This window comes from Pelodiscus sinensis, chromosome 3, assembly GCF_049634645.1.
Source record: "Pelodiscus sinensis isolate JC-2024 chromosome 3, ASM4963464v1, whole genome shotgun sequence".
In the NCBI taxonomy this organism is placed as follows: domain Eukaryota; kingdom Metazoa; phylum Chordata; order Testudines; family Trionychidae; genus Pelodiscus; species Pelodiscus sinensis.
The window spans coordinates 78,127,157-78,151,937 of NC_134713.1; the positions used below are offsets into that span (position 1 = coordinate 78,127,157).

The 24,781-nt window shown below is 45.0% G+C and overlaps 2 protein-coding genes across 21 annotated transcripts in view; one reads left to right on the forward strand and one right to left on the reverse strand.

Moving 5' to 3' along the window:
- Nucleotides 1–17,234, reverse strand: part of AK9 (adenylate kinase 9) — a 174,062-nt gene extending 156,828 nt beyond the window's left edge. For 18 of the 19 annotated variants that reach the window (XR_003089364.2, XR_012902623.1, XR_012902624.1 and 15 more), the window contains exons 1-5: nt 16,667–17,142; nt 13,204–13,332; nt 10,748–10,811; nt 9,089–9,141; nt 8,864–8,960 (exon numbers count right to left, since the gene is read on the reverse strand). Coding sequence is in view for 15 of the 19 variants with exons in the window: in XM_075923970.1 (XP_075780085.1) it covers nt 8,864–8,960; nt 9,089–9,141; nt 10,748–10,811; nt 13,204–13,320 (331 nt within the window). In the remaining 4 variants the exon portion in view is untranslated. Of the gene's footprint in view, nt 1–8,863; nt 8,961–9,088; nt 9,142–10,747; nt 10,812–13,203; nt 13,333–16,666 lie in introns of all 19 variants that reach the window. The other variant, XM_025184731.2, reaches the window with a different exon arrangement.
- A 119-nt stretch (nt 17,235–17,353) lies between these two features.
- FIG4 (FIG4 phosphoinositide 5-phosphatase) overlaps nt 17,354–24,781 on the forward strand; it is a 101,210-nt gene continuing 93,782 nt past the window's right edge. For both annotated transcript variants that reach the window (XM_075923979.1, XM_075923980.1), the window contains exon 1: nt 17,354–17,549. In XM_075923979.1, coding sequence (XP_075780094.1) covers nt 17,487–17,549 — 63 coding nt within the window. In that variant the 5' untranslated portion in view covers nt 17,354–17,486. The remainder of the gene's footprint in view (nt 17,550–24,781) is intronic.

The window sequence follows — 24,781 nt, forward strand, 5'->3', positions numbered from 1 at the left end:
CTTCTTAGTGTAAATAGTTTTATTAGTTTGTTGTTATAGATAAGGGAGTTCCCCTTCTTATATCTCCCCCTCTTGGGGAGGGGATGCCTGGACCACAGAGTGTTAAGCCATGTGTAAAGTATTTAAAACCTGTGCCCTGCGGTGACCCGCATGACTCCTGCCTGAAGTGCTTAGGAAAGGGCCATTATACAGACAGCTGTCAGATATGCAAAGGCTTTAAGCCAAGAACAAAGTGGGATCATGATTCCCATCTTAAGCTCATCCTCATGGAGTCCGCTCTACAACTGGCGGCACTGGATGCGGCACCCAGGGTGCACAGCTCACCGGCTTTGGTGCTGGAACTTTCATCGGCTCCAGGACACACTGCGGCACTGGCCAAGCCCTCAACATCAAGGTACCAGTCCCAGTCTCCAACACCGAGGAAGAAGAGGCAGAACGGGGGCCGTTTCCTACCTAACATAGCTACAAAGTGTGCCATGGTGATGGGAATGCAGCTACAACGATGCGTCAGGAGACTCCTGTGCCATGTCGGCACAAGTTGAGCTCGCCATGTGGGAAGAGTCTAGTTCCAGACATAGCGATTGAAGAGATCTGGCAACCATTGACCCCCGAGACTTTCCACGTGGCTCGTGACCTCATAGAGTTCACATCTTCTCCAGGACCAGATCCAGGGACAGTGCACCCTGGACCTTCCATGGTACAGGAACTGACCCAACTGCTATTACCACACCATTTGGTGCAGCCTTGCTCTTTGGCACTGGCATGTGTGCTGGCACCAGCACAGACACTGGCACCGACATTGCCTCCTGCACCGGTACCAACATCCACACCAGCACCAGTCTCAATCACAATACTGGCACCAGCCCTGTCTGTGGTATTAGTTCCAGCTACATTGCTGACTTCGGCAATGGCACCAGTGCCAAGGCCTCCTATTGGACCCCAAATGTCTGTGGTGCCGTTATACTTTTCTGAACCAGGGGTGTCAGTACAAGGGGCACCTCTTGTACCAGCAGCACAGACCACATATTTACAGCCCCTGCTGCACCTGCACTTTCGATGCCCCTACTGGTACCAACCCACAGGAGGAAGCCAATGGCAATGGCTCACCACAGTTCATCGCACCGATCTCTGGCACCACTGTGGTCAGCTTCGGACTACTTGTCTGAATCAGAAGCTGAGTCTCTTTGCTCAACAGTCTCTTCATATAGATCTAGGTTGCACCATTGCTCCTGATCCCGGTACCATTCCCGGCACCCAAGCCCCACAGTACAACAGACATGGCTGCCCCAATGGCAACCACAGACCCAGTGGCTATTTTGAACACCGTGGGCATATCATCAGGCCCAGGGCTACCTCCCTTGAGACCTTTGTCAGTGGCCACTCACTCAAAAGTTACTCCTTTGGCCACCCCCCTCACGAGAGCCCCAATCTCTTAGGTCACATAGTCATTTTACATTAAGGCGGTGAGACCACCACCCAAGAGTGAGGGGAATCTGGCTCAGCAGCTCCCGGGAAGGCAGTTGTCCTTTTCCTTGCCTGATGAGACGTTGGCTGATCTTGTGCCCTCCATGCCTGTGATAGATGTCAGGGAACACCAAGATATGTTACATTGGCTGGCAGCCAATTTAGGGGTTCAAGTGGAGGAGCTCCCGGAGGACTCAGACCCGACATATTGATAGCTGATGCCCCCACCAGGGTCGCACTACTATTAAAACATCAAATCTCAAAAACCTCGTGGCAGACACTCACCTCTATACCACACACCCAAAAAGGGGTAGAGAGGCGTTACTTCATCCTTACCTCAGAACATGAACAGCTTTATGTGCACTGTGCCCGGGCTCCCTAGTGGGTCAAAAGGAAAGGCAAGGTCCACTCAGGTTTATGCCACGGAGCAGGGACCCGAGAAAACTAGATCTCCTGGGCAGGAAGACCTATGCCACACGGGGCCTACAACTGCCTATCATAAATCAGCAAACAATGCTGAGCCGATATGCTTATAATACATGGTCTGCTGTAGAGAAGTTCAAAGAACTCCTCCCGCAGGAATCCAGACAGCAGTTTGGGGCCTTGTCAGATGAAGGCAAGGTAGTTTCTTGTATGGTGCTGCAAGTGGCTTTGGATGCTGCAGACTATGCGAGCCCATACGATGGCTACAGGGGTTGTCATGAAGTGAAGTGCGTGGCTTCAGGTGTCTGGGATTCTGTCTGAGGTCCAAAATATTCTGTAAGACCTCCCTTTTCAGGAGGCTGGTCTCTTCTTATACCAGACAGACTTGAGGCTTCATGGCCTCAAGGACTCCAGGACTACCCTGAAGACTCTGGGGATCCATACCTCAGCACCTCAAAGGAGATCTCTACACCCCAGGACAACCCTGAGACCCTTCTAGCAGTCCTTCAGACCTGATTGAGGCAGAAAGAGGGATAGGAATAATAACACCACCAATGTCAGGAACAAGAATAGGGTGTCAAGGTCGGACTCTGAAAGGGGATCCGCCACGCCTCCCAACCAGCAGCCCAAGATTTCATTTTGAAAATACGCCCTAGGACGGTGTCCCAGTCTCTGCAATAACACCCCCCTTTGGGTGCCAGCTATCCCATTTCTACCTTGCCTGGTTCAAAATCACCTTGGATCACCAGGTGGTTGGCCTGGTGTAAAGTGAATATGCTCTCCCCTTCCTTTCCTTACCTCCTTCCCCCCCATCTGTCTTCAAGGACCCCTCTCGTGAGCAGTTGTTAAGACTAGAGGTATCTTCGCTTCTGCATCTGGGGGCAGTTGAGCCTGTTTCACAGGAATTCAAGGGGAGAGGGTTTTATTCCAGATATTTCCTTATCCCAAAGTCCAAGGGAGGCCTTTGACCCATCCTGGATTTAAGGAACCTCAACTCATTCTTAAAGAAAACAAGGTACAGAATGGTCACTCTTGCCTCCACCATCCCCTCCCTAGAGAAAGGAGACTGGTATGCTGCCCTTGATCTCAAGGATGCATACTTTTATATATTGGTGATTCTGGCCACAAAAAATTCCTAAGATTCACAGTAGGCCTAGACCACTTCCAGTTTGCAGTCCTCCCATTTGACCTGTCCAAGATGCCTAGGGTCTTTACCAAATGTATGGTTGCCGTCATGGCCTTATGGAGGAACAGGGTCCAGGCGTTCCCTTACTGAATGATTGGTTGATCAGGGGTTCGTCCAGGGAACAATTTCTGAGCCACATAGACCTAGTCAGGGCTCTGTTTCTCAAAATGGGATTCCTCATAAATGAGGAGAAATCCACACTCGACCTTACTCAGATAATGGTGAGGGCTTCCCTCCTCAAGGCCAGATTCATGGCTATCAGGATAATAATAGAAGGCCTCAAGTCTTTGTCTTTCATGACAGCAAGGATGTGCATGAGGTTGGGCCACATGGCAGCCTGCACTTATGTAATACCGCATGCCACACTACAGCTTCGGCCTCTACAGGTATAGCTGGTAACAGTGCACAATCCGGTGCATGCACTGCTGGACGCAATAGTCACGATACTGGACGACATTATCTCGTCATTCGACTGGTGGCTACAAGAGTCCATTGTCTGCCAGGGCATCCTGTTTGTGAGACAGACCGTCAATGCAGCTGGTCCCTGTGGGTTCACTTAGTGTCTACTACAGCATTCCACCTGGGGGAATGGAGTAGGACGGTATTTGCAAATGCATTGGTTAAGCGATTCCTCAAGGGAGTGGACAAGTTGTACCCATTTGTTTGGCAGCCTGTGCCCCCTGGGATCTTAACCTGATTCTTACAAGACTCATGAGCCCCCTGTCTGAACCCCTCAGCCACTTGCTCCTTGAAGCACCTGCCATGGAAGGTAGCCTTTCTAGTGGCCATTACATTGTCCAGAAGGGTATCAGAGCTGAGGGCCCTTTCATCTGAGCCCCCATATACTGTTTTCTTTAAGGATAAGATCAGGCTCTGGCCCCACACTACCTTTTTTACTAAGGTTGTCTCCCACTTCCACATGTCTCAGAATATCTACCTCCCAGTTTTCTTCCCAAAACCTCACTCAATGCTTAAAGAGCAGTCCCTGCACTATTTAGATGTAAGGAGGGCCTTAGCCTTCTACATTGATAAGACTTGAGAGTTTCATAGATCTCATTTTTTGTGGTCCTCTGTTCATATGTTTACAAGCCATTATGCAGCAGGCCAGGGGCCATGCAGTCTTTTGAGAGGGCTGTGTTGCAGTCCATTGCAGATTAGTTCCTGTAGTACTCCCTGTAGTATTGCTAGGGAGTCACCTAGCTGGAACGGACATGAGCAAGCACTCAAAAAAGAAAAACTGATTATTCACTTTGTGACTGTTGTTGTTCGAGATTTGTTGCTCATGTCCATTCCAAATCCCACCCACCTCCCCATTGTCAGAGGACTCCGGCAAGATGGAACTGAGGGGCTGGAAGACCAGCAGGGGCATATATGCACCAATATAGTGGCACCACACCAGGGGACTCCCTGGCTGGCCCAATGGATACTGCTAAGGAAAAAAAGCTCTGGGATCTGTGCAGGGGCAGATGACTGTTTTGCGGGGCCCCGGGCAGTGTAACTCCGCGGGGGCCTCCCTTTGCCACGGCGCATGCGCCGTGACGCCATGCGCATATGCGGTGGTGCCACCGTGCATGCACGGGGTTTTTTTAAGCATGGGGCCCGGGGCGGCCACCCTGTTTGCCCTGCCCTATATCCGCCCCTGGATCCGTGCATATGGTGCGCACACCTAACTAGAATGGACATGAGCAACACATCTCCAAGAACAACAGTTAAGAGGTATGAAACAGTTTTTTATACAGGATAAGACTTCTGATCCATTTTGACCAGTATCCTGTGTAGAAAAGCAAGCAGCATTAGATGCTTCAAAAGTGCAAGAAAACCCACAGTAGGCAGACATATGAAAATGCCATGCAGATGTTTTATTATTCTGTTTTTCGTTATAGTGTCCACTAGTTTACCAGTTTAATTTTAATTCCTAAAACAGTAAACTTCCGATAATCCGGCACCTTTGGGACCTAAGGGGTGCCGGATTATTGGATATGCCGGAGTACTGGAAGGGGGGCTATGAGGAGTCTGGGGTGGAGGGTCGGCGGGGAACTGCGCAGAGTGAGCAGCACTCCAGCTGCTCTGACCCCGGCTTACCCAAGTCCGCCGCTAGTCAGTTTCAGCAGCAGTGGACTTGGAGAAGCCGGGGGGCAGAACAGCTGGAGTGCTGCCGGGTTCATCCCGCAGCGCCGCACAGGTGAGGGGCGGCACTGCGGGACCAACCCGGCAGCGCCCCAGCTGCTCTGCCCCTGGCTTCCCCAAGTCCGCCGCTGGTTAGTTTCAGAGCGCCGGACTTGCGGAAGCCTGGGGCAGAGCAGCTGCGATGCTCTGCCCCACAGCTTCCCCAAGTCCGCCACTGCTGAAACTGACCAGTGTCAGACTTGGGGAAGCCGAGGGCAGAGCAGTTCCAATTGTCCAGCTGGCTAGAGAACTTCCAGGTTCCAGTTGGTGCCGGACTATCGGGAGTGCCGGACCACTGGATGCCAAACAACTGGAGTTTTACTGTAGTTAGAAATTGCCTTAAATCCTGAAGCACGAGGTTTTATATCCCTTCCAATACTTTAAAAAAAAAAAAAACATTAACTATTGTAACTAAATATTATACTTACCCACATAAAAATGTCTAATTCTTGTTTGGATTCTGTGAAATTTTTGTCCTTAGCAGCGCCTTGTGATAATGAGTACCAGAGTCTAATCAGGGTTTATGTGTAAAAGTATTTCCTATTATCGGTTTTGAATCTGCAAACTTTTCCTGTCATTAAATGTTCCTTGTTCTTGTGTAATGAGGACAGAAATTCCAATTTACCTTCTTAGTACCATTCATTATGTTATTATGTTCACTCTTATTTATTTTGTTTCTAAAATAAGCCCCAATCTTTTCACCATCTCTGAATTCTATATGAACCTTGTCACCCTTCTTTGCCCCACACTCTAATTTTGCACTGTTCTCTTAGAAAAGGTACTGCACACAATATTCCAGATGATGGCATATCACACTTTTACATAATGGCACCATAACTTTTTACACATTATTCTCTATCCTATTACTGATGCATCCTAACATGTTGTTTGGTTTTTTACGACAACTGCACAATAAGCATTGAGATGTCCACAATGATTTCCATGTCCTTTTTCTGATTTGATATACAGGCAGTCCCCGACTTACGTGGATCCGACTTACGTCGGATCCCTAGATACGAACGAGGTGAGGCAACTCCCGCACATGCGCAGCAGCATTCCCGGGGTTCGCTCACCTGGGTCCTAGGATCCTCCTCCTCCTCGGGCCGGCTCCGACTGGGGTCCCGCAGAGCTGCCGGGCAGAGGAAAAGTGCCTCCCCACGCCCGCTGCCCCCCCCCACCCCCCTGCCAGCAACAGGCTGCCCCCTCCCCTGAGCAACAGGCTGCCGAACAGCAGACAAAAGCAGCCTCGCTGCCCCTCCTCCCCTCTATACATGCTGGGCTCCCAGAGCACAGCAGCGTCCCCGGGGCTCGCTCACCTGGGTCCTAGAATCCACCTCCTCCTCCTCTTCGGCCGGCTCCAACTGGCCTCTGCCTGCAGCAGCTGGCCACAGGGACAGGGATCCCGCAGAGCTGCGGGGCAGAGGAAAAGTGCCTCCCCACCCCCGCTGCCCCCCCCCCGCGGCCTCGCATCCTGCACGCCTCCCCCCTCCCCCCCTGCCAGCAACAGGCTGCCCCCTCCCCTGAGCAACAGGCTGCCGAACAGCAGACAAAAGCAGCCTCTCCGCCCCTCCTCCCCCTATACATGCTGGGCTCCCTGGGCAAACAAAGACTCCACCAAAACAAACAAAGTGCTGGCCTCATTGTGTTAGCAAAAAAAGGACCCTCCTCCTAGAACCCTGGGTGGTGTGTGGAAATAAAGCTATTAGCTCAAAGCATGGTGCAGAGCTGTTTGGTATTTGATGAGTTACTCCTTTAGTCCTGAGTTTGTCACAGGGACAGAAATAGATGTGAAATCTTCTGAACAGGGGAACAGACAGCAAAACAAACATTAGAGGGGAGTTAACCTTTCCCTATGCTATCCAAAACTAAAAAAAATGTTTGGCTAGAGTTTCCCCTACAATATGTACCAGTTCCGACTTACATACAAATTCAACTTAAGAACAAACCTACAGTCCCTATCTTGTACGTAACCCGGGGACTGCCTGTACTTAATTTAGAACCCTAATAAATTAATCAATGAGTTTGAAATTTTGCTTCTCATGTGGATTATTTTGCATTTGTCAATATTTAACTCCATCTGCCATGGTGCTGCACATTTACCTTGCTTACTTAAATCTCCATATTCTTCACAGACTTCTCTGGCCTTGACTACTTCAAACAACCTTTTATCTACACATTTTGCTATCTCACTAATTACCTTCCTGTCCAGATCATTAGACAGTAGATAATAGACAATACTTTACTAATCTTAATAGAGAGAGGCCTGTTAACCTTTTGCCATGACAAAAACTGACCATTTATTCTTACAGTTTCCTATGTCTTTGCCAATTTTTGATCCATGACAGTGCTTTGCCTCTTACTTCATGATTATGTCATTTCTTTTGTTCCCTCTTTTGACCTTGTTAAAGAACTTACAAAAATCAAAATCATGTCAAATAATTCTTCTTTATCCACTACTTCACTGGCATATTCGAAGAATTCTGACGTTAGTGAAACATGATTTTCCTTTGAATAAAATGTTCTGATTTAGACTATCATGTCATGAATTCAAGGTGTTTATTATTCTGTTTTTAGTTATAGGCTTTGTCTACACTGCAGGATTTTTGCGTGAGAAGCTTTCTGTGGAAGAGTATTTCAGCAAAAACTTCTTCAGCAAAAGTGCATCAACACCTCAAAAGCACATTGCAAGAGAGCATCCACACTGCATGGACGCTCTTGAGTAAGAAAGCTCTTGATTGCCGTTAACAGACTGGTCATCAGAGCATCTGTACTTTTGCTAATAGGATCTTTTTGCACAAGAGCTGTAGCACAAAAAGGAGTTATTCCTCGTTGGGAGAGGAATAACTCTACCAGCAAAAGTCCTCTATCCCATCAATTACTGTTTTTTTGTTTGTTTGTTTTTTTGTGCAAAAACACTTTCAAGGGGTGGATGCTCTTCCGGTTTTTGTGGAAAAACCTTGTAGTGTAGACATAGCCATAGTGTCTATCAGTTTACCAGGAACAGATATAAGATTTACTAGTCTGCAATTCCTTAGATCACACATAGGCCTTTTTAAAATAGTCACAACCTCTCTCCCAATTATCCACTCTGAGAGATTGCATATATTTGCTAGCAAGTTAGCAAATTCATACTTGAATTCCTTCAGAACTTTTGGATGTATACCATGTGAGTTCAGGACTCTTTCCTTTCATAAAATGATCATTTTGTTGCAGAACTATTTATTTTGACACCTCAATCTCTTATAGCATCTCACCTTTATTACAGAAAAATCAGAGAAGGATATAATTTGTGTAAAAAATATCACTCTGTTGGTGTGTGCATGAGTACATAGCAGTTTGCTGTTCTCTACCATCAACTGCAGTAGTCCCTAAATGCCACCTGAGGTTACCTTAATTTCCAGATGTCCATGTTCTGCAATAGATGAAGCAATGAAGATGGATTCTGGTTTTCATTGCTTCATCTACTGATTTAGCTGGTGGAAAAATGGTTGACTGAACTCAACAGATTGCAGTATAACAGAATTTTAAAAAATCTTATGTCTAGAGATATAAAAAGACAAAACTAAGTTTTAGAGAGCTATGGTAGGCATACCTTGAGAGTTCTGAAAAAATGACAACACATACCAAAGTGAGCAACTTCTGGTGACTCAATCTTTTTCAGAATCATCTTTGTAATCAGTTCTTCAGGAATATTTTGACCTCCATAAAGCAATTCTTGCATCTAAAGGAAAACGTAAAGCATAACTTCTTATATTTGCATTGTGATCCTATCTTGCTGCCATTGACTTCAAGGGGAAAAACACTGAACGTTATGAATGTCATGAAATGTAATAAAATAGTACATTTTACCTTAAGTCCATATTCTGTTCCTGCAGTAATATTTTCTTCTATTACTTCCAAAGCTAAAAAATGTACACCATACATAACAAAATTTAAACAATTTATAAAACATATTGTACATTAAACAGTACATTTACATGTGCATTGTTAATCTAATATGGTGGTCTTTATTAGTGATTTCATATTATTATAGTGTAACTAGTATGAAATTTGGTATTGCATCTTCGAGCTAAAAAACATTTCACATATTAAAAAGTCAAATTTCAAAAAGAGAACAGCCATACAAAGATGTCAGTTTTTAAAATAGACAACTGATAAAAAAATTACCCCTTAAAGGTCAAATTAAACATGACAGTGCTAGTTTGATACCCCCTGACACTCAAAGTTCCTACACATGGCTCTATGAACTGCAATGATAGGGTGGAGCCTCAGGATAATCCTGCAAATCCTTCACATATATAAGCCTCACTGAAGTCAATAGGCATTCCATATGCAGAGGAAGGGGCTGATCCTTACGTAGCTGAAAAATTCTTTTTCTATTTTTTTCTCTCATAAGAAATATTTTACATCAGGTGTCACTTTGTAATAAAGAAGCAAAATGACTTAAGTAATCTATATTTTCTTGATGGAAATAAAGTGAAGTGATTTTACTAAAACAGAAACTGTATCATACTTTGAACTCAAAGTCTTCAAAACACGATAAAGACATTTTATTTTATATGTTTTAAAGCCTCTGGTTTGCACAGGAACCTGAAGCATTTTTTGACCACCAGAGGGCTTCCATATTTTCTAATTAATGCACTAAAACCATATTGATATTTACAAGGAAAATCAATAGTACAAAAATTGAAATCTATAAAGTTTATTAACAACAAGGTTTAATGAACATGTTTATTTCATAAAAATCAGCCTAACCATGTATATTATAATTAACTTGAACAAAGAGTTGTTTAAAGTAACTTCTGCTTCACTATAGTTAAAGTTTTTATGGGCCCAATTTAGACTTCCCCCATTTTTAAATGTAGGATATATATCAGGCAGAGGCAAAAAATTCCCTACAAAATGTACGGTAAGTGAATTAATCCAAGGGTTCTTGATTTACATTCTAAAATAGAAGTGTTAACCAGAGTTTAAATAGTATTCTTTTTTGCAACTTTGTAGCAAAACCAATAATAACTTACTTCCTTTGCTCTACAGAAAATTACAGAAGTGCTGAGGATCCCAATGCCTCATCTAGAGCCCCATTGTGCTAAGCACTGTACAAACATGGAACAAAAAACCAGGCATTATCTGATCCTGGAAACTAAATCCAAGCAGTCGGACCTCAGTGCCCATATGGATCCCCTACAGACTTCAGCAAGGTTCCACAGAAACATATGGGTTACATCACCTCATATAGATCATCTGATAGGACTGGGCCCTACCTTTGGTTATTAGGTTTTACATTTCCTCCTGTAAATGAGGAGGAAATTGGCTTATTTAGTACCTATGTAACTAAAGGCAGATATATTTTCCATGTTCAACAATGTGTTTCCTGAAAGATTATCACAGTTTACCCTTACCAGTGATCTTCACTCTGGTCAATAATGTACCATTTAGAATTTCTAGGAACATAAAGAAAGCTAAAATAAAAAGTGTTATAGTGTTGTGATTACAGTTGATATTTACCTTCAATGAGTGTGCACTTCCATAACTGAGCTATTTTTCTAGCTAATGTTTTCTTTCCTGTACCCTTAAAATGAAAAAAGACATAGTTTCTTAAAAATAGAAAGAATTTACCATTACTCACATAAGAAAATGCAAATGAAATGCATGTCCTGTTATTATTTCTTTGTAATACAGTAGGCACTAAAAGCCTTAGTCAGGATCAGGGCCTCTGTGCCATTTGCTATAACGTAAACCTCCTTAAGGTCACCAGGCAACATATAATGTATTTCCTACTATTGTTAATATAATTGTTCCCTTAAACTGATTTTCTTCATAATAAATATATTTGTATTTATAAATAAGGCTATGTTAAACTTTTAATATGAGTTACTCATGAGTTTCTATAAAAAGTTTTTGTGGGACTAAAACTGGACATCTTTCATCTCAGGCTACAGTAAACTTTTGGGGCAAGTTTGAGCAAAACCTTTCTGCCATTTTGGAGTAAGGCAACAAAAGGGATAAAAAGAAGGTGGAGTCATAATACTTCTGCAACTTTTTGCACTTAAAATGAACTGGTCTACACTAGACCAGGAAAGTTGGCTTTAGTTATGCCATGCAACAATGCAAAATGCATATCCTTAGAGAGCAGAGTCCCTTAAGGCTGCATCTAGACTGGCATGATTTTCCGGAAACACTTTTAATGGAAAAGTTTTTCCATTAAAAGTATTTCCACAAAAGCGTGTCTAGATTGGCAAGTGCCTTTGCGCAAAAGATTTGCTTTTGCGCAAAAGCATCCATGGCCAGTCTAGACGCGATTTTGAGCAAGAAAGCCCCGATCACCATTTTAGCCATCAGGGCTTTTTTGCACAAAACAATTCTTCCCTGTCTACACTGGCCCTCTTGAGCAAGTATTCTTGCGCAAGAGGGCTTTTTCCCGAGGGGGAGCGGGAAAGTATTTGCGCAAGAAGCACTGATTTTGTACATTACAAAGTCAGTGCTCTTGCGCAAATTCAAGCAGCCAGTGTAGACAGCTGGCAAGTTTTTGCGCAAAAGCAGTTGCTTTTGTGCAAAATCTTGCCAGTCTAGACGCATCCTTAGGGTGTATCTACATAGCAGGGCTTAACTTGAAATAAGCTATGCAATTTGAGCTACATCAACAGCATAGCTTATTTTGAAATAGCTTATTTTGAAATTGGGAGCATCTACACAGCACTTATTTCAAAATAGAGCACTCTTCCTCCGACTTCCCTTACTCCTTGTACAATGAGGGTTCCAGGAGATGGAGTAAGAAATCCTTCAGCTTGACAGTATTTCGACATGATTTCAAAATAACTGCATGCTGTGTAGATGCAGACTAAGTTATTTTGAAATGATGCTAGTTATACTGAAATAATGTTGCTGTGTAGATGTACCCAAAAGGTCCTTATGCTATGACTCCCTGAAAGGGGACAAAGGGTGGGGGAAGAAGGTTGGAAAAGGAAAGGTCTTGAACTGTAGTGACCAACCACTTGAAATAATATATAGAATCCACCTGTCTGTTCTTATAGGTCAGAGGTGGCCCTTATAGGTTAAAATAGGGAAGGCCATTCCTTCTTAACTTCTGTTGGCTCAAAGGAAAACAACACAACTACTTGAAACTTTCTAATCTAATTATTTTAGTCCAATAGGCCACATAACTTTTAAGGAAAAAAAGAGCTCTTAAATTTCAACAATAACACAGTACAAGCATCTTAATCCAGGATCTTTTGGTGGATTTCAGTTTTTCATGATCAAAGGGCAGTTGTATTTAAACAAAAAAGATGTAAATAGCACTCAGTATTATCATATATTTCTGTATTTGTTTATTCAATTTTGTCTATTACTGATACTTATTTTAATTTTCCATTTATCATATGGTTTTCATATTAAAATGTGATGAATATAAAACAAACATTTTGGCTGACGTAAAAAGCAGAAGAAAATCTTGGAGAAATCTGTAACCTATTATCATAGTACGAATACTTCTAATTGTAGCTGATAATTTAGCCACCCTCCTCCAAAAAAACCCTACCAAAACAGGCTGAGCAATTGTCATATTTATATTAAGATAACAGAACATTCATTGAATGTAATAGGAAAAAAACCTTATTCCCTTAGGTTTATCTTATTAAAGTAGTTTTCCTAATTGTATGTGTCCCATTAAAGGAGCCAACAGGTGACACTGCAAAGCGTATCCTCAATTCCTACAGATTTTAATGAAAGCAAAAGATGTTCAGGACCTTGCAGGATTTAGGCTCTTCATCCTTCATGTCTAAAATTCTAACTAGTCTCAACAGTAGTTTTGGAATGAAAAAAATGCAGTATCAGATCCTAGAGTGGCTTTGACTGTATTACTAAGCTATTTTTAAAGAAAATTAAAAACCTTTATCAAATCTATCTGAAAGAAAAATAATGTCTATGAAATGTTTAAATTAAAATATAGATATTGGTGTTCTTACTGGCTTTCCAAGGATAATTAAGCAGGTAGGTTTAGACAACAGAAAGGATTTTTCAGCTTCATCTTCATCAAATATATCCACAAAAGGATAATCTTGTTTTTTCTCTGGTGATGCCATTATTAAAATAGGCTAAAATAAGGGGGGAAATGTTATTTATGTAACACTAGACACAGTGATTTACATATGAGGAAGCAGACAAAAAATAACAATTGATCATCTTAGTAAACAATGGATATTGACAGAGGAAAATATAACTATTGAACATATACAATGCAGGGGCAGAGAATAATTGCAGAAAAAGAAGAGATTATAAGAACCTTCATTAATCCCATTACATGGGGATGCCATTCATGGAGGAAAGAGGACCTACCCTAAAAGTTTTGTACATTATTGGGTAAGGTTTGCAGCAAGAGGGAACACATCGAGCTGTCCCTCCTTCCCCAGCTGTCATGGTTTGCTGGACTCTCTAAGAGCATAGAGTCACTACAGGCCATACTGCTGGGAAAGCAGGAGCCTGACTCCTGATTTACTTCGCAGAGCTGACATGCCTTCAATGTGTCAGTTAGGAACTGGGCACATACCACAGTACATAAGAACATAAGAATGGCCATATTGGGTCAGACCAATGATCCATCCGGCCCAGTATCCTGTCTGCCAATGGTGGCCAATACCAGATGCCCCAGAGAAAAGGAACACAACAGGTAATCCTCACATAATCCCTCCCCTGTCATCCACCTCCAGAGAAACAGAGGCTAAGAACCCATCCTGGATAATAGCCATTGATGGACCTAACCTCCATGAATCTATCTAGCTCTTTTTTGAACCCCGCTAAAGTTCTAGCCTTCACCGCATCCTCTGGCAAGGAGTTCCAAAGGTTGACTGTACACTGAATGAAGATAAACTTCCTTTTGTTTTAAACCTGCTGCCTATTAATTTCATGTGGTGACTCCTAGTTTTTATACTGTGGGAATAAGTAAATAACTTCTCCTTATTCACTTTTTCCACACTAGTCATGATTTTATAGACCTCTATCATATCTCCCCTTCATCTCCTCTTTTCTAAGCTAAAAAGTCCAAGTCTTTTTAAATCTCTCTTCATATGGGACCCGTTCCAAACCCCTAATCATTTTCAATGCCAATATATCTTTTTTGAGATGAGGCTACCACGTCTGTACGCAGTATTCAAGATGTGGGTGTACCATGGTTTTATATAGCGGCAATAAGACATTTTCTGTCTTATTCTCTATCTCTTTTTAAATGATTCCTAACATTCTATTTGCTTTTTTGACTGCCACTGCACACTGAGTGGATGTTTTCACAGAACTATCCATGACTCCAAGATCTCTCCCTTGAGTAGTTGTAGCCAAATTAGTCCCCATCATATTGTATGTATAGTTGGGATTATGTTTTCCAATGTGCATTACTTTACATTTATCAACATTAAATTTCATTTGCCACTTTGTTGCCCAATCACTTAGTTTGGTGAGATCTTTTTGAAGCTCTTTACAGTCTGCTTTGGTCTTAACTATCTTGAGCAGTTTGGTATCATCTGTAAATTTTGCCACCTCACTGTTTATCCCTTTCTCCAAATCATTTATATATAGGTTGAATAGGATTAATCCCAGGACAGACCCTTTGAGGACCCCACTAGTTGCCTCTCTTCACTCTGAAAACTTATTGTTTATTCCTACCCTTTGTTTCCTGGCTTTTAGCCAGTTATCAATCCATAAAGGACCTTCTCTCTTATCCCATGATAACTTACTTTACTTAAGAGCGTTTGGTGAGGGACATTGTTAAAGACTTTCTGGAAATCTAAGTGTACTATATCCACTGGCTCCCCCTTGTCCACATGTTTGTTGACCACCTCAAAGAACTAGCAGATTAGTAAGGCATGATTTCCCTTTGCAGCACCTCCTCCGCACACATCCCTTAGCTATCCCCTCCCTATAGCTGAGCAAATTTCATACGTTGTGAAATGAGCCCTCTCTCTGAGCACCATTTTTTGTTGTGCCCTTCTCCCATTACCTGAACGAACAAACAAACAAACCCATCCTAGTTTTCAGGTGCTTAAATAGCTCTTGGAATCAGGGTTAAAGTTGCCCTCCCTAACAAAATCTTAAATGGTGCCCTAAACATCTCTATAGGTTTTGATAGACTTCTTCTTTTTCAATCCCTGACTCCAAATATGACTGCAGGTGTTTCTCATGATCCTCAAACTACCCCTTTTCTTGTTTCACTTTTCTCTTATTTTTGTATTCAGTATCCTTACACCTTCACTGTCTGCCTTTGAAATTGGCCCCAATTCTGAAAAGACTTACATGCTTAATTTTAGATAGTGAATAGCCCATTAATATCAATTGGACTATTCATAGTGGAAAAAGTTAAACAAGTTTCAGCTCTTCCCTTATAATCTTCCTACAACTCCCAGTTCACTTGAATCCCAATAGTCCTCACCTCCTCCTTTGAAGATTCACCCATGAGGTGCAGTCACCACACTGCCTCCAGCAAGCAGCAAAACCTACTCTAATTTTATCCTCTGCTAGTACAGTCAAAAATAATGTGGCAGGGTCAGAGACTGCAGACTACACAGGAAGAAGGCAGACAAAGTGCTAGCTGGGCAACAGAGAGCAATGCCCTCCTTAAGTTGCTATGCCAATATATCACAAGACATTAACATGGATTGATTGGTGTTTTCGGTTCTGGCAACGGGGAAATGTAATTTGTTTTATTATTTGTTGTTAATGTAGCACACTCCCAATCCTCAGGAAATAAAAGGACCGGGCAGAAAATGATCTGGTTTGTTTTGCTTGTACATGAGCAGAATCGTCCCATGGCAGCAGCTGGGGGTGAGCTGGCATGTCACAAATTCCGATGAGGCTTTGAAGAGACTTAGCCCAGCTCCTTCAGAACAGGCTGACATGACGGTCACTTGGCTGACCCGAAACCTATGTCATCCTGTACAACTAACCAGCTCCTGATTTGATTATTTTATTGAATCAATCAATCAATCAATCAATCAATCAAACAAACAAACAACTATATAAACACCTAACCCATCGCTCGCTGAAGTTCTTATCACATTAACTGTTTGGAACTTGTAATACCTCCCTCTCCCGCCGATACAGCTCTATAACTTTCTGCTCTTGGACTGGGAATCAGGAGCTAACCTGCCCCGGGGGAGGGGCAGGCGCGGGGCGGGCTGCAGATGTCACGCAGCTGCCTTGGGGCTGGCGGAGGGGACTGGGCGGCGCGGTCACGTTGTACCTGGGCTGCGGAGTCCGCACGGGGCCCTGCCACAGACGCTCAGGGCAGCTCGGCTTCTGGCCGGGGCCTGGGGAGAGAGGGGGGAGGGAACCCTCTGGCACAGCCCCCGTCAGCTTTGTGCCAAGCGCCACATCCCCGTGCAGCCTGGGCGGGAGGGGACGAGGGTGCTGGCCAGGGCAGCGGGGGACGGTGTCACTTACACTGCGCGGGGCAGGCACGGAACGGCCCCTCCGCTTCCTTTGCGCCGGGCTCGCAGGGCTCACTGCCCGGCACTGATTTGTGTTGCCGCGTAACCCTTAGCAACCATCGAGCCCCGCCCCCCGCCTCTTCCCTCCCGCCCCGCGCCCACTGGCCGCTCGAGCCGCGCTCCTGTAAGGCGCCGAGTTTTGAAGCGGGTGGCGACGCGCGCGTCCAACCGCCACAGCGGGAGTTACAAGCGCAGGGCCGTTCCTCAGCGGTGAACGCCAGAGGAGGGGCCGGAGCTGTCCCTAGTGCTGATGCTGGGGGCCATGAGGATGGGATCCCGTCCGCGCGTAGCCACTGGCACCCTCTCCCTCAGCGCCAGCCCGGCCCTGCGCCTCACAAATTGCCAGCGCTTCACTCTGGCGGGCAGGAGCTTGCCTCGCTGCCGCAGCCCACCCGGCACCCACACTTGAGATGGCCGCCGAGGAGTCGGTGTCGTTCAGTCCCGCGACCAGGTCACGGGGGCGCCGCAGTCTGACGCTGTCTCCGGGACCGCGCCTGCGCGCTGCGACAGCCCCGCTTCCGGCTCCTGAGTCCCGGTGTGGGGAAGCGACCGGGCGCCCTTCCCCAGGTCTGCCCGGTTCTGGTCTCACCCGGCCGCCCAGAGCCTCTGCCGCGGTCGCTGGTGCTGGAGCCCCCGAGCTGCTCGGCTGGGGGGCGTGGCTGGCTACGGGAACCCGTCCACTCCACGTCCGTTAAACGTCAGTGCCCCTGCCGCGGCTGCCCCCTCTCCCGTTGCCGTGGGGCGGGCCCCGAGCCCCCTCCCCCGCTATCGCCATGCCCGCCGCGGCGCCGATTATCCGCTGCGTGCAGAAGCTGGTGCTGTACGAGACCAGAGCTGTGAGTAACCGCGGCTCCTGCGCCCCCGTACCTTGAGGGCGGGCGTGTGGTCTAGGGAACTGGGGAAAGAGGGTAAGGGACCCGCCTCTCCACGTCTAAAAGAGCCCTGAGAGCCCCTCTCCCCTGCCCAGTCGGAGTATCCCGGGCTGAGTGGCCACGGACCTGTCAAGCCCGAGCTCCCTGCTGTGAGGCATTTCTTATTAATATTTCTGTTAATCGCTATATCACTGGCGTACTTAGGAGCCCCTGTGGTGGATCAGGCTCCAATTATGTTAAGTGGTGCACAAACACATAACAAATATTTCAGAGTGGTAGCTAAGTTAGTCTGTAACAGGAAAAACTTAAAAAACAACAAATAGTCTGGTAGCACTTTAAAGACTAACAAAACATGTATCAGGAGCTTTCCCACTTCTTTCAGATGACTGGAGTGTTGGAAATCCAGAACTAAGAATAACTGGGGGAGAAGGACATTGGGTAGATAGTTTCAAAGGGATATCTGAGCCAGTCTGTAACAGGAAAAACTTAAAAAACAACAAATAGTCTATTAGCACCTTAAAGACTAAATAGTTAAGAATAGTGATAGAAATGTAGCTGTGTTAGTCTGGGGTAGCTGAAGCAAAATGCAGGACAATGTAGCGCTTTAAAGACTAACAAGATGGTTTATTATATGATGAGCTTTCGTGGGCCAGACCCACTTCCTCAGATCAAATAGTGGAAGAAAATAGTCACAACCATGTATACCAAAGGATACAATTAAAAAAATGAACACATATGAAAAGGACAAATCGCATTTCAGAACAGGAGGGGGATGCAGGAGGGGGGGAGGAAGGAAGGTAAGTGTCTGTGAATTGACGATATTAGAGGTGGGGAGAGTGGGATGTTTGTGAGTTAATGGTATTAGAGGTGATAATTGGGAAAGCTATCTTGATAATGTGTAAGATAGTTCAAGTGTTTGTTCAATCCTCTTTGGAGAGTGTCGAATTTTAACATGAATGACAGTTCAGAGGATTCCCTTTCAAGTGCAGTTTCTTGCCATTTTAACCAGAAAAGACACTCTCTCAATGACTTAACCACCTGCATTCTGCTACAAAGACCTTTTACATTGGGTAGATAAGTTTCAAAGGGATAGCTGAGCCAGTCTGTAACAGGAAAAATGTAAAAACAACAAATAGTCTATTAGCATCTTAAGGACCAAATAGTTAAAAGAGGCTGATAAGAACTATAACAAAAAGATAGTCCTTGCCCTGAGTTTATAGTCTAGGTATAAAACAAGATCCAACTGATGGATACAGACAGGAAATGGTCAGGGGAGTACAAGGGAACAACGAGACACTATCGGTCAGGCAACATTGCAAAAAAGAAAGTTTTGTGATGTTTTGAAAGAGGATAACTGCTTTAAACACTGCAGCATTCCCCAGTAATAAAGGCAAATATTAAGGTGAGGCACTTCTGTTACTTTCTTCATTATTTTATCATGAGATTAGGGACTTGCAAAACAAACTTGACTATAACAAGAGGATATTTTTGTTAATAGATTAATGCTATAATTAGGCATGTTGGCATATAGTCAAATAAACGATTAAACAATAAACCTGCGCTTATCAGTTAATCCTGTCGATACAGAGGCAGGAAGAGGGGGGAGTGTATGAAGTTGATAGGATACAGAGTAAGGATGTTAAGGGCTAGTCGACTATCCGTGCCTCTATCAGGGTACGTCTAAACTACGCTTTATTTTCGAAAGAGGATATCTTCTTCCGATCTCAGTTTCGAAAGCGAAAGTATTCTGGACCTGGAAAAACTGCGTAAACCTGATTTTTTTAAGGAAGAGCGGTTTTTCAAAAAAGGAGGGGGGGTCCGAAACAATTGCTTCCAGACTGCTTTCACTTTCGAAAGACCCGCTTTTGAAAATGAGATCAGAAGAAGATATCCTGCAGAATTTGCATATCCTCTTTCGAAAATAAAGCCTAGTCTAGACATAGCCTCAGATAGAGCTTCAGATAGAGGCAGCAAGGAAGGGAAGGACAGGAGTACTTCTAAGCAGTAGCACCTTACAGAGCCCGGGGTCAGCTGGAGTCCCCAGCCTACCCTAGGCTCTGTGTGGCGCTGCTGCTTTGAAATACCGTGGTTGCGTTCCAAAGGGGCAGCACCGCCCTATTGACTAATTGAATAGTCAATTAGTGAATTACATGATACTTAACATCCTTAATACAGAGACAGCAAGGGGGCATGTCGCTTTAAGCAGTTTCCCCCCGAGCACTGGATACACCTGCCACTCTCAACCCTGCACTGGTGAGGGTGCCTCCCGCTCACTGGAGTGCAGGGGCGGGGCAGGCTGGAGCTGATATGCATGGAGAACCAGCTTTCAAGCCAACTCCCCACGCATATCGACTCCCCTCTATAGAGATGGGCGGTAGGAGCTGGTGCATGGGGGAGCCTTCTTAAAAGCCGGTTCCCCCCAGAAGCCTAGTCGCTCGCTTCTGCCTCTGAGTGGGGGGAATGGCAGAGGAAGCTGCCACAAAGCAGCCTCTGTCCACTGGAGGTCCAAACTCCCCGTGGATAGAGGCTGCTTTGCATCCCACAGAGCAGCCTCTGGTCATGGCGAGCCTGGGCCCACTGCAGGCAGAAGCTGCTTTGCGGCAACATCCTCTGTCCAAGGAGGGTCTGAGCTCCCCATGGACAAAGGATGCCCTGCATCCCCTGCAGCAGCCTCCGTGGGGAGCTCGGACCCCCATAGACAGGGGCTGCTGCCACCCTGTGCTGCTCCCTCTGTATGAGAGGCAGCAGACAGTTGGTTCGTGAGGGGAGCTGGTTTTTAATGTGGCTCCCCTTGTGGACCAGCTCCTGCCTGCTACCCCATGCTGCTGCCTCTCTGATAGAGAGGCAGCAGTGCCGGGTAGCAGGGGGCTCTCTGGGAGTGGGGCCAGAGTGTACTGGCTTCTGGCCCTGCCCCTGGGGACTATTGAATAGTCATGTAACGGCTAAAATTTTGTGCAGTTACATGACAATTGAGTTACATGATATCTAACATCCCTAGCTTTCGTTACATTTTTGTTTTGAATCTGCAAAACTGAAAGTGTTGCTAATGTCAGTATGAGTTCATCAAAACCTCAGGTACAGAAGTGATCCAAGAATATTAGACAACAAGGTGGGTAAAGGAAGATCTTTTATTGGCTCTGATTCTGTTGGTGAAAGATACAAGTTTCTGAAATATATGGCGCTCTTGTTGAGGTCTTGCTGTAACTTGATAACTTGTCTCTTTCACTAATGAAAGTTGGCTCAATAAAAATATTATCTCACACACCTTAGAAAATTTCCTTTACTGGCTTTTGAAGGCAGATATTATAGGCAGTCCTTTCTCTCAGAAAACATTCATTAGTTTCTTTGGCAGATATTAGTAATCCATGCTGATATTTATAATCCAGAAAATAAATTTTGGGTAATATCTTAATGGTAGTTGGTTTGGGGTGTATTTTAAATTGAATTACTAAAGGAAATCAACTGGAAACCTAGCCAGTTTAATATAAATTGAAAGCAATTTCAGGTTTTAAACCTGCTGAGCAGTCACAACTGCCGCAGTTGGAGGTTTTGCAGCCATGTATTCCCTAACAATTTTTTTCTGTCCCCTTTTGTTCTATGAAAGACCCACACAAACAAATTGGCTGACCGTACTGTAGAAAATAACTATGCTAGCAACTGCATAAAGTAAATAAAATACTTAAAACAAAATACAGGACTATGTAGCACTTTAAAGACTAATAAGATGGTTTATTAGATGATGAGCTTTTGTGGGCCAGACCCACTTCCTCAGATCAAATAGTGGAAGAAAATAGTCACAATCATATATACCAAAGGATACAATTAAAAAAAAATGAACACATATGAAAAGGACAAATCAAATTTCAGAACAGAAGGGAGATGTGGGGGGCGGGAGGGAAAGGTAAATCATAAAATACTTAGTTTTTCAAATCTAGCAAGCATCGGGCTTGTCCTTACTGCAGTGATAGCACAAGGTATATTGTTGAATGTTGCCTCAACCTGACTTCTGTTCCCACACAAATAGTTCAAGTAAAGTGGTGCTTTAAACTTCAGCATGTTGGCGTACAATTGGGTGTGGATTCAAGGTCAAGTGCTGCTACTCATTGAGCTGGTAATGCAGTGGTGATTCCGTTACTCTGTGAAGCTGAGGACTTGTCTACATGTGCAGAACTGCAGTGGGATGGGACGGGTCTGGGCACTGCTGAGGGCATCAGCTTTGGGGGAGTTACTCAAAACCAGGGCTACTTGGAGACCTTTCCCAAATAGGTCATAAACACATAGGGCTTCAATTGCCAATCTGGCCAGCAGGAAGCCTCATGAACAAAACCCCTCAGACGCCTGGGGCAGAGCAGCTGGGGTGGTGGGTTGGTCCTGTAGTGCTGCCCCTTGGCAGCACCCCAGCTGCTGTGCCCAGACCAACCCGGCAGCACCCCAGCTGCTCTGCCCCAGACTTCCCCAAGTTATCTGCTGCTGAAACTGACCAGCAGCTGACTCCGGGAAGCCCGGAGCAGAAGCAGAGCAGGTGGGGTGCTGGGTTGGTCCCGTAGCGCCACCCCTTGGCAGCACCCCAGCTGCTCGGGCTTCCCCGAGTCAGCCGCTGGTCGGTTTCAGCAGCAGCTGACTTGGGGACGCCTGGGGCAGAGCAGCTGGGATGCTGCTGGGTTGGTCCCGCAGTGCCGCCCTCCCATCCCCCCTACCCCACCCCACCCCAGACCTCTCATAGGCCCCCCTTCCGATAGTCCGGCATATTTGATAATCCGGCACCCCCTGGGTCCTAAAGGTGTCATATTATCTGAAGTTTACTGTATAGACCAGGCCAGATTCCCAAAGACTTAATGAGTACCATGTGATACTGAGGGTAAAACTTAAAAAAAAAATTGGAAACATTTTAACCTGCATCACATCAATAGTTTGATATCCACCTCTTTGCAAAAACAAACAAAACTGTAGAAATTTGTTAAAAATAGCTTTTTTTTAAGAGCTTATATCTGGAAACTTTGACTTGCATGACCCGATTTCAGGTCACTAAATCTATGCACCACCCTCTAGAGGCACACCAAATTATAAAGAAATTGGACTGTGTCCATGTAAGAGGACTTCAAAAGGTTGCCCTTTCAAAATGTGATGTTGCCCTAACTTCATTAGTGCTCTTGTGCCACTTTAATCACCTATTATGTGCTAGGTGTTTCACTGCATATTTCCCTGCAGGGTGCATGCTTGTGCATCTGTGCAGGAAGAAATGAAGGGCTGCACATCTAATTAATGAAGCTGTGCAGGTATGGTAATAATTCTACTAATAAGTGCTTCCTAGACCCTTAAGAAGACATGGAAAGTGAGCTTGGGTAGGAGGGGGGGATATAAGAGTGGGTGAGGATCAGTGGATCAGTTGGGGTTGGGGACTATGTTCTGTGTGTTCCACTCCCAGCTGGGCTGCCTGTGACAGCTAGGGAAAATTTCTGCTCTAGCGGCAGCTGCTAGGCAGAGGAGTATCTGACTCCATTTCAGCCTCAGCTGACCTGCTTGTGGGTCTGGAAGACATTGAAGTCCCCACTCTTCCAGCTGCGCTGGGGCACCTCATAGAGGAGAGACTGCCTCAGTTTCTGCCCTAGCTGGTCTGTGGGATCTGAGAGAGACTGAATATCTGAGCTCTAACTGTGGTGGGATGGCAGTCAGAGGGGAGTGGGATTGATTCTCTTTGAGCCCCAGCTGTGGAGGCTGAGAGGAGAGTGACAAGTTCTGCCTGGAGAATACTCCAATGACTGTGGTTTCTTTTTTTAAAACGAATCCAGACTCTTGTATTTTTAACTTGTCATATCTGAGCTCCAGCTCAGGGGCTATAGTGGCACTGGCCAGGAGAGCTATCTCTCTCCAAACAATTTCAAAACTTAATGGAAATCACCTGAATTCCAGACAAGTGATTTTCATTAGGCTTTAGAATATGTTTGGGGACAGGCATGGCCAGATCTTTATCTAATGTAGTCCTGGCTCTTAAGAGTACTTCAGTGATTGATAAGTAACAAGCATTAGGTTTAGTGTTATGCTTTGTAGGATGACCTTATTTACAAGCTCTTTGAAGCAGGGATGCAAACTCCAAAGTCATGTGATTTTAAGGCAGGGGTGACCAGTGTTAATTTTATTTTTATTTGGTTTCATGTTAAATATCTTAAGCAGTGACCTTATTAATTGTACCTTGTTTTAATATTCTTCCATATCTATGAACTTTTAAACAATATATTAGGCATAAGAACAGCCATACTGGGTCAGACCAATGGTCCATCCAGCCCAGTATCCTGTCTGCCAACAGTGGCCAATGCCAGGTATTTTGTTTGTACTGGTGCTACATATCCACACATTATCATAATATTATGCACATGCCAAAATTAAATCCTCCTGTGGATGGAAAAAATTAGAGGGAACACTGCTACACAGCAAAAGAGAATATGGTAGTTGTTTCTAAACTTACAATCTAAATTTTTACAAGTGAGAGTGATACAGAGTAGAGAGCAAAGGGTGAAATTAAGAGCTGAAGTATTAAGATCACATAGTTGGTCAGTCTAGGCAAGTCTGAGTCTTGGTGGTTGTGTGGCTTTTGTTGTTGCATTTACTGTATATAAAAATTAAAGATAAGGTGGCTAAAACTGATTTACTTACAGCTGGTATTCTCAAGGGAGATCTAAATGAAGCATGTATGTTATGTAGGGTGACCGTATTTCCCCATGCCCAATATACAGGACAGTAAGGGGGTGGAGGATGAGTCTGCTGGCGCCTGGGGCTTCAGCCCCAGAGTGGGGGCGGAGACAGGAGCCACCAGCACTTGGAGCTCCAGTGGCTGAAGCTCCAAGTGCCGTTGGCTCCCTGCCCTCTCTGTTCTGCTTAGTAAATGAAGTTCATCCCTACAGCAGGCAAGGTGGGGAGGGAAGGGGAGCTGCTGGTTCTCAGAGCTTTAGCAGCTAGAGCCCCGAGCACTGGTGGTTCTGGCTCTCCCCCTCTCCCGCTGTGGGGCTGAAGCCCTGAACACCAGCAGCTCCCCTTCCCTCCGTGGGGCTGAATCCCAGAGCGCTGGCGGCTCCTCTTCCTGCCCCCCCCCCCCGGGGAAATATGGGACAATGTTCCATTTTTTGTTTTGTTTTTTAAATCAGGACACTTGGAAGAGGGATTAAATAGTGTTATGGCTTGGTGGACCATTGTAATCCTAA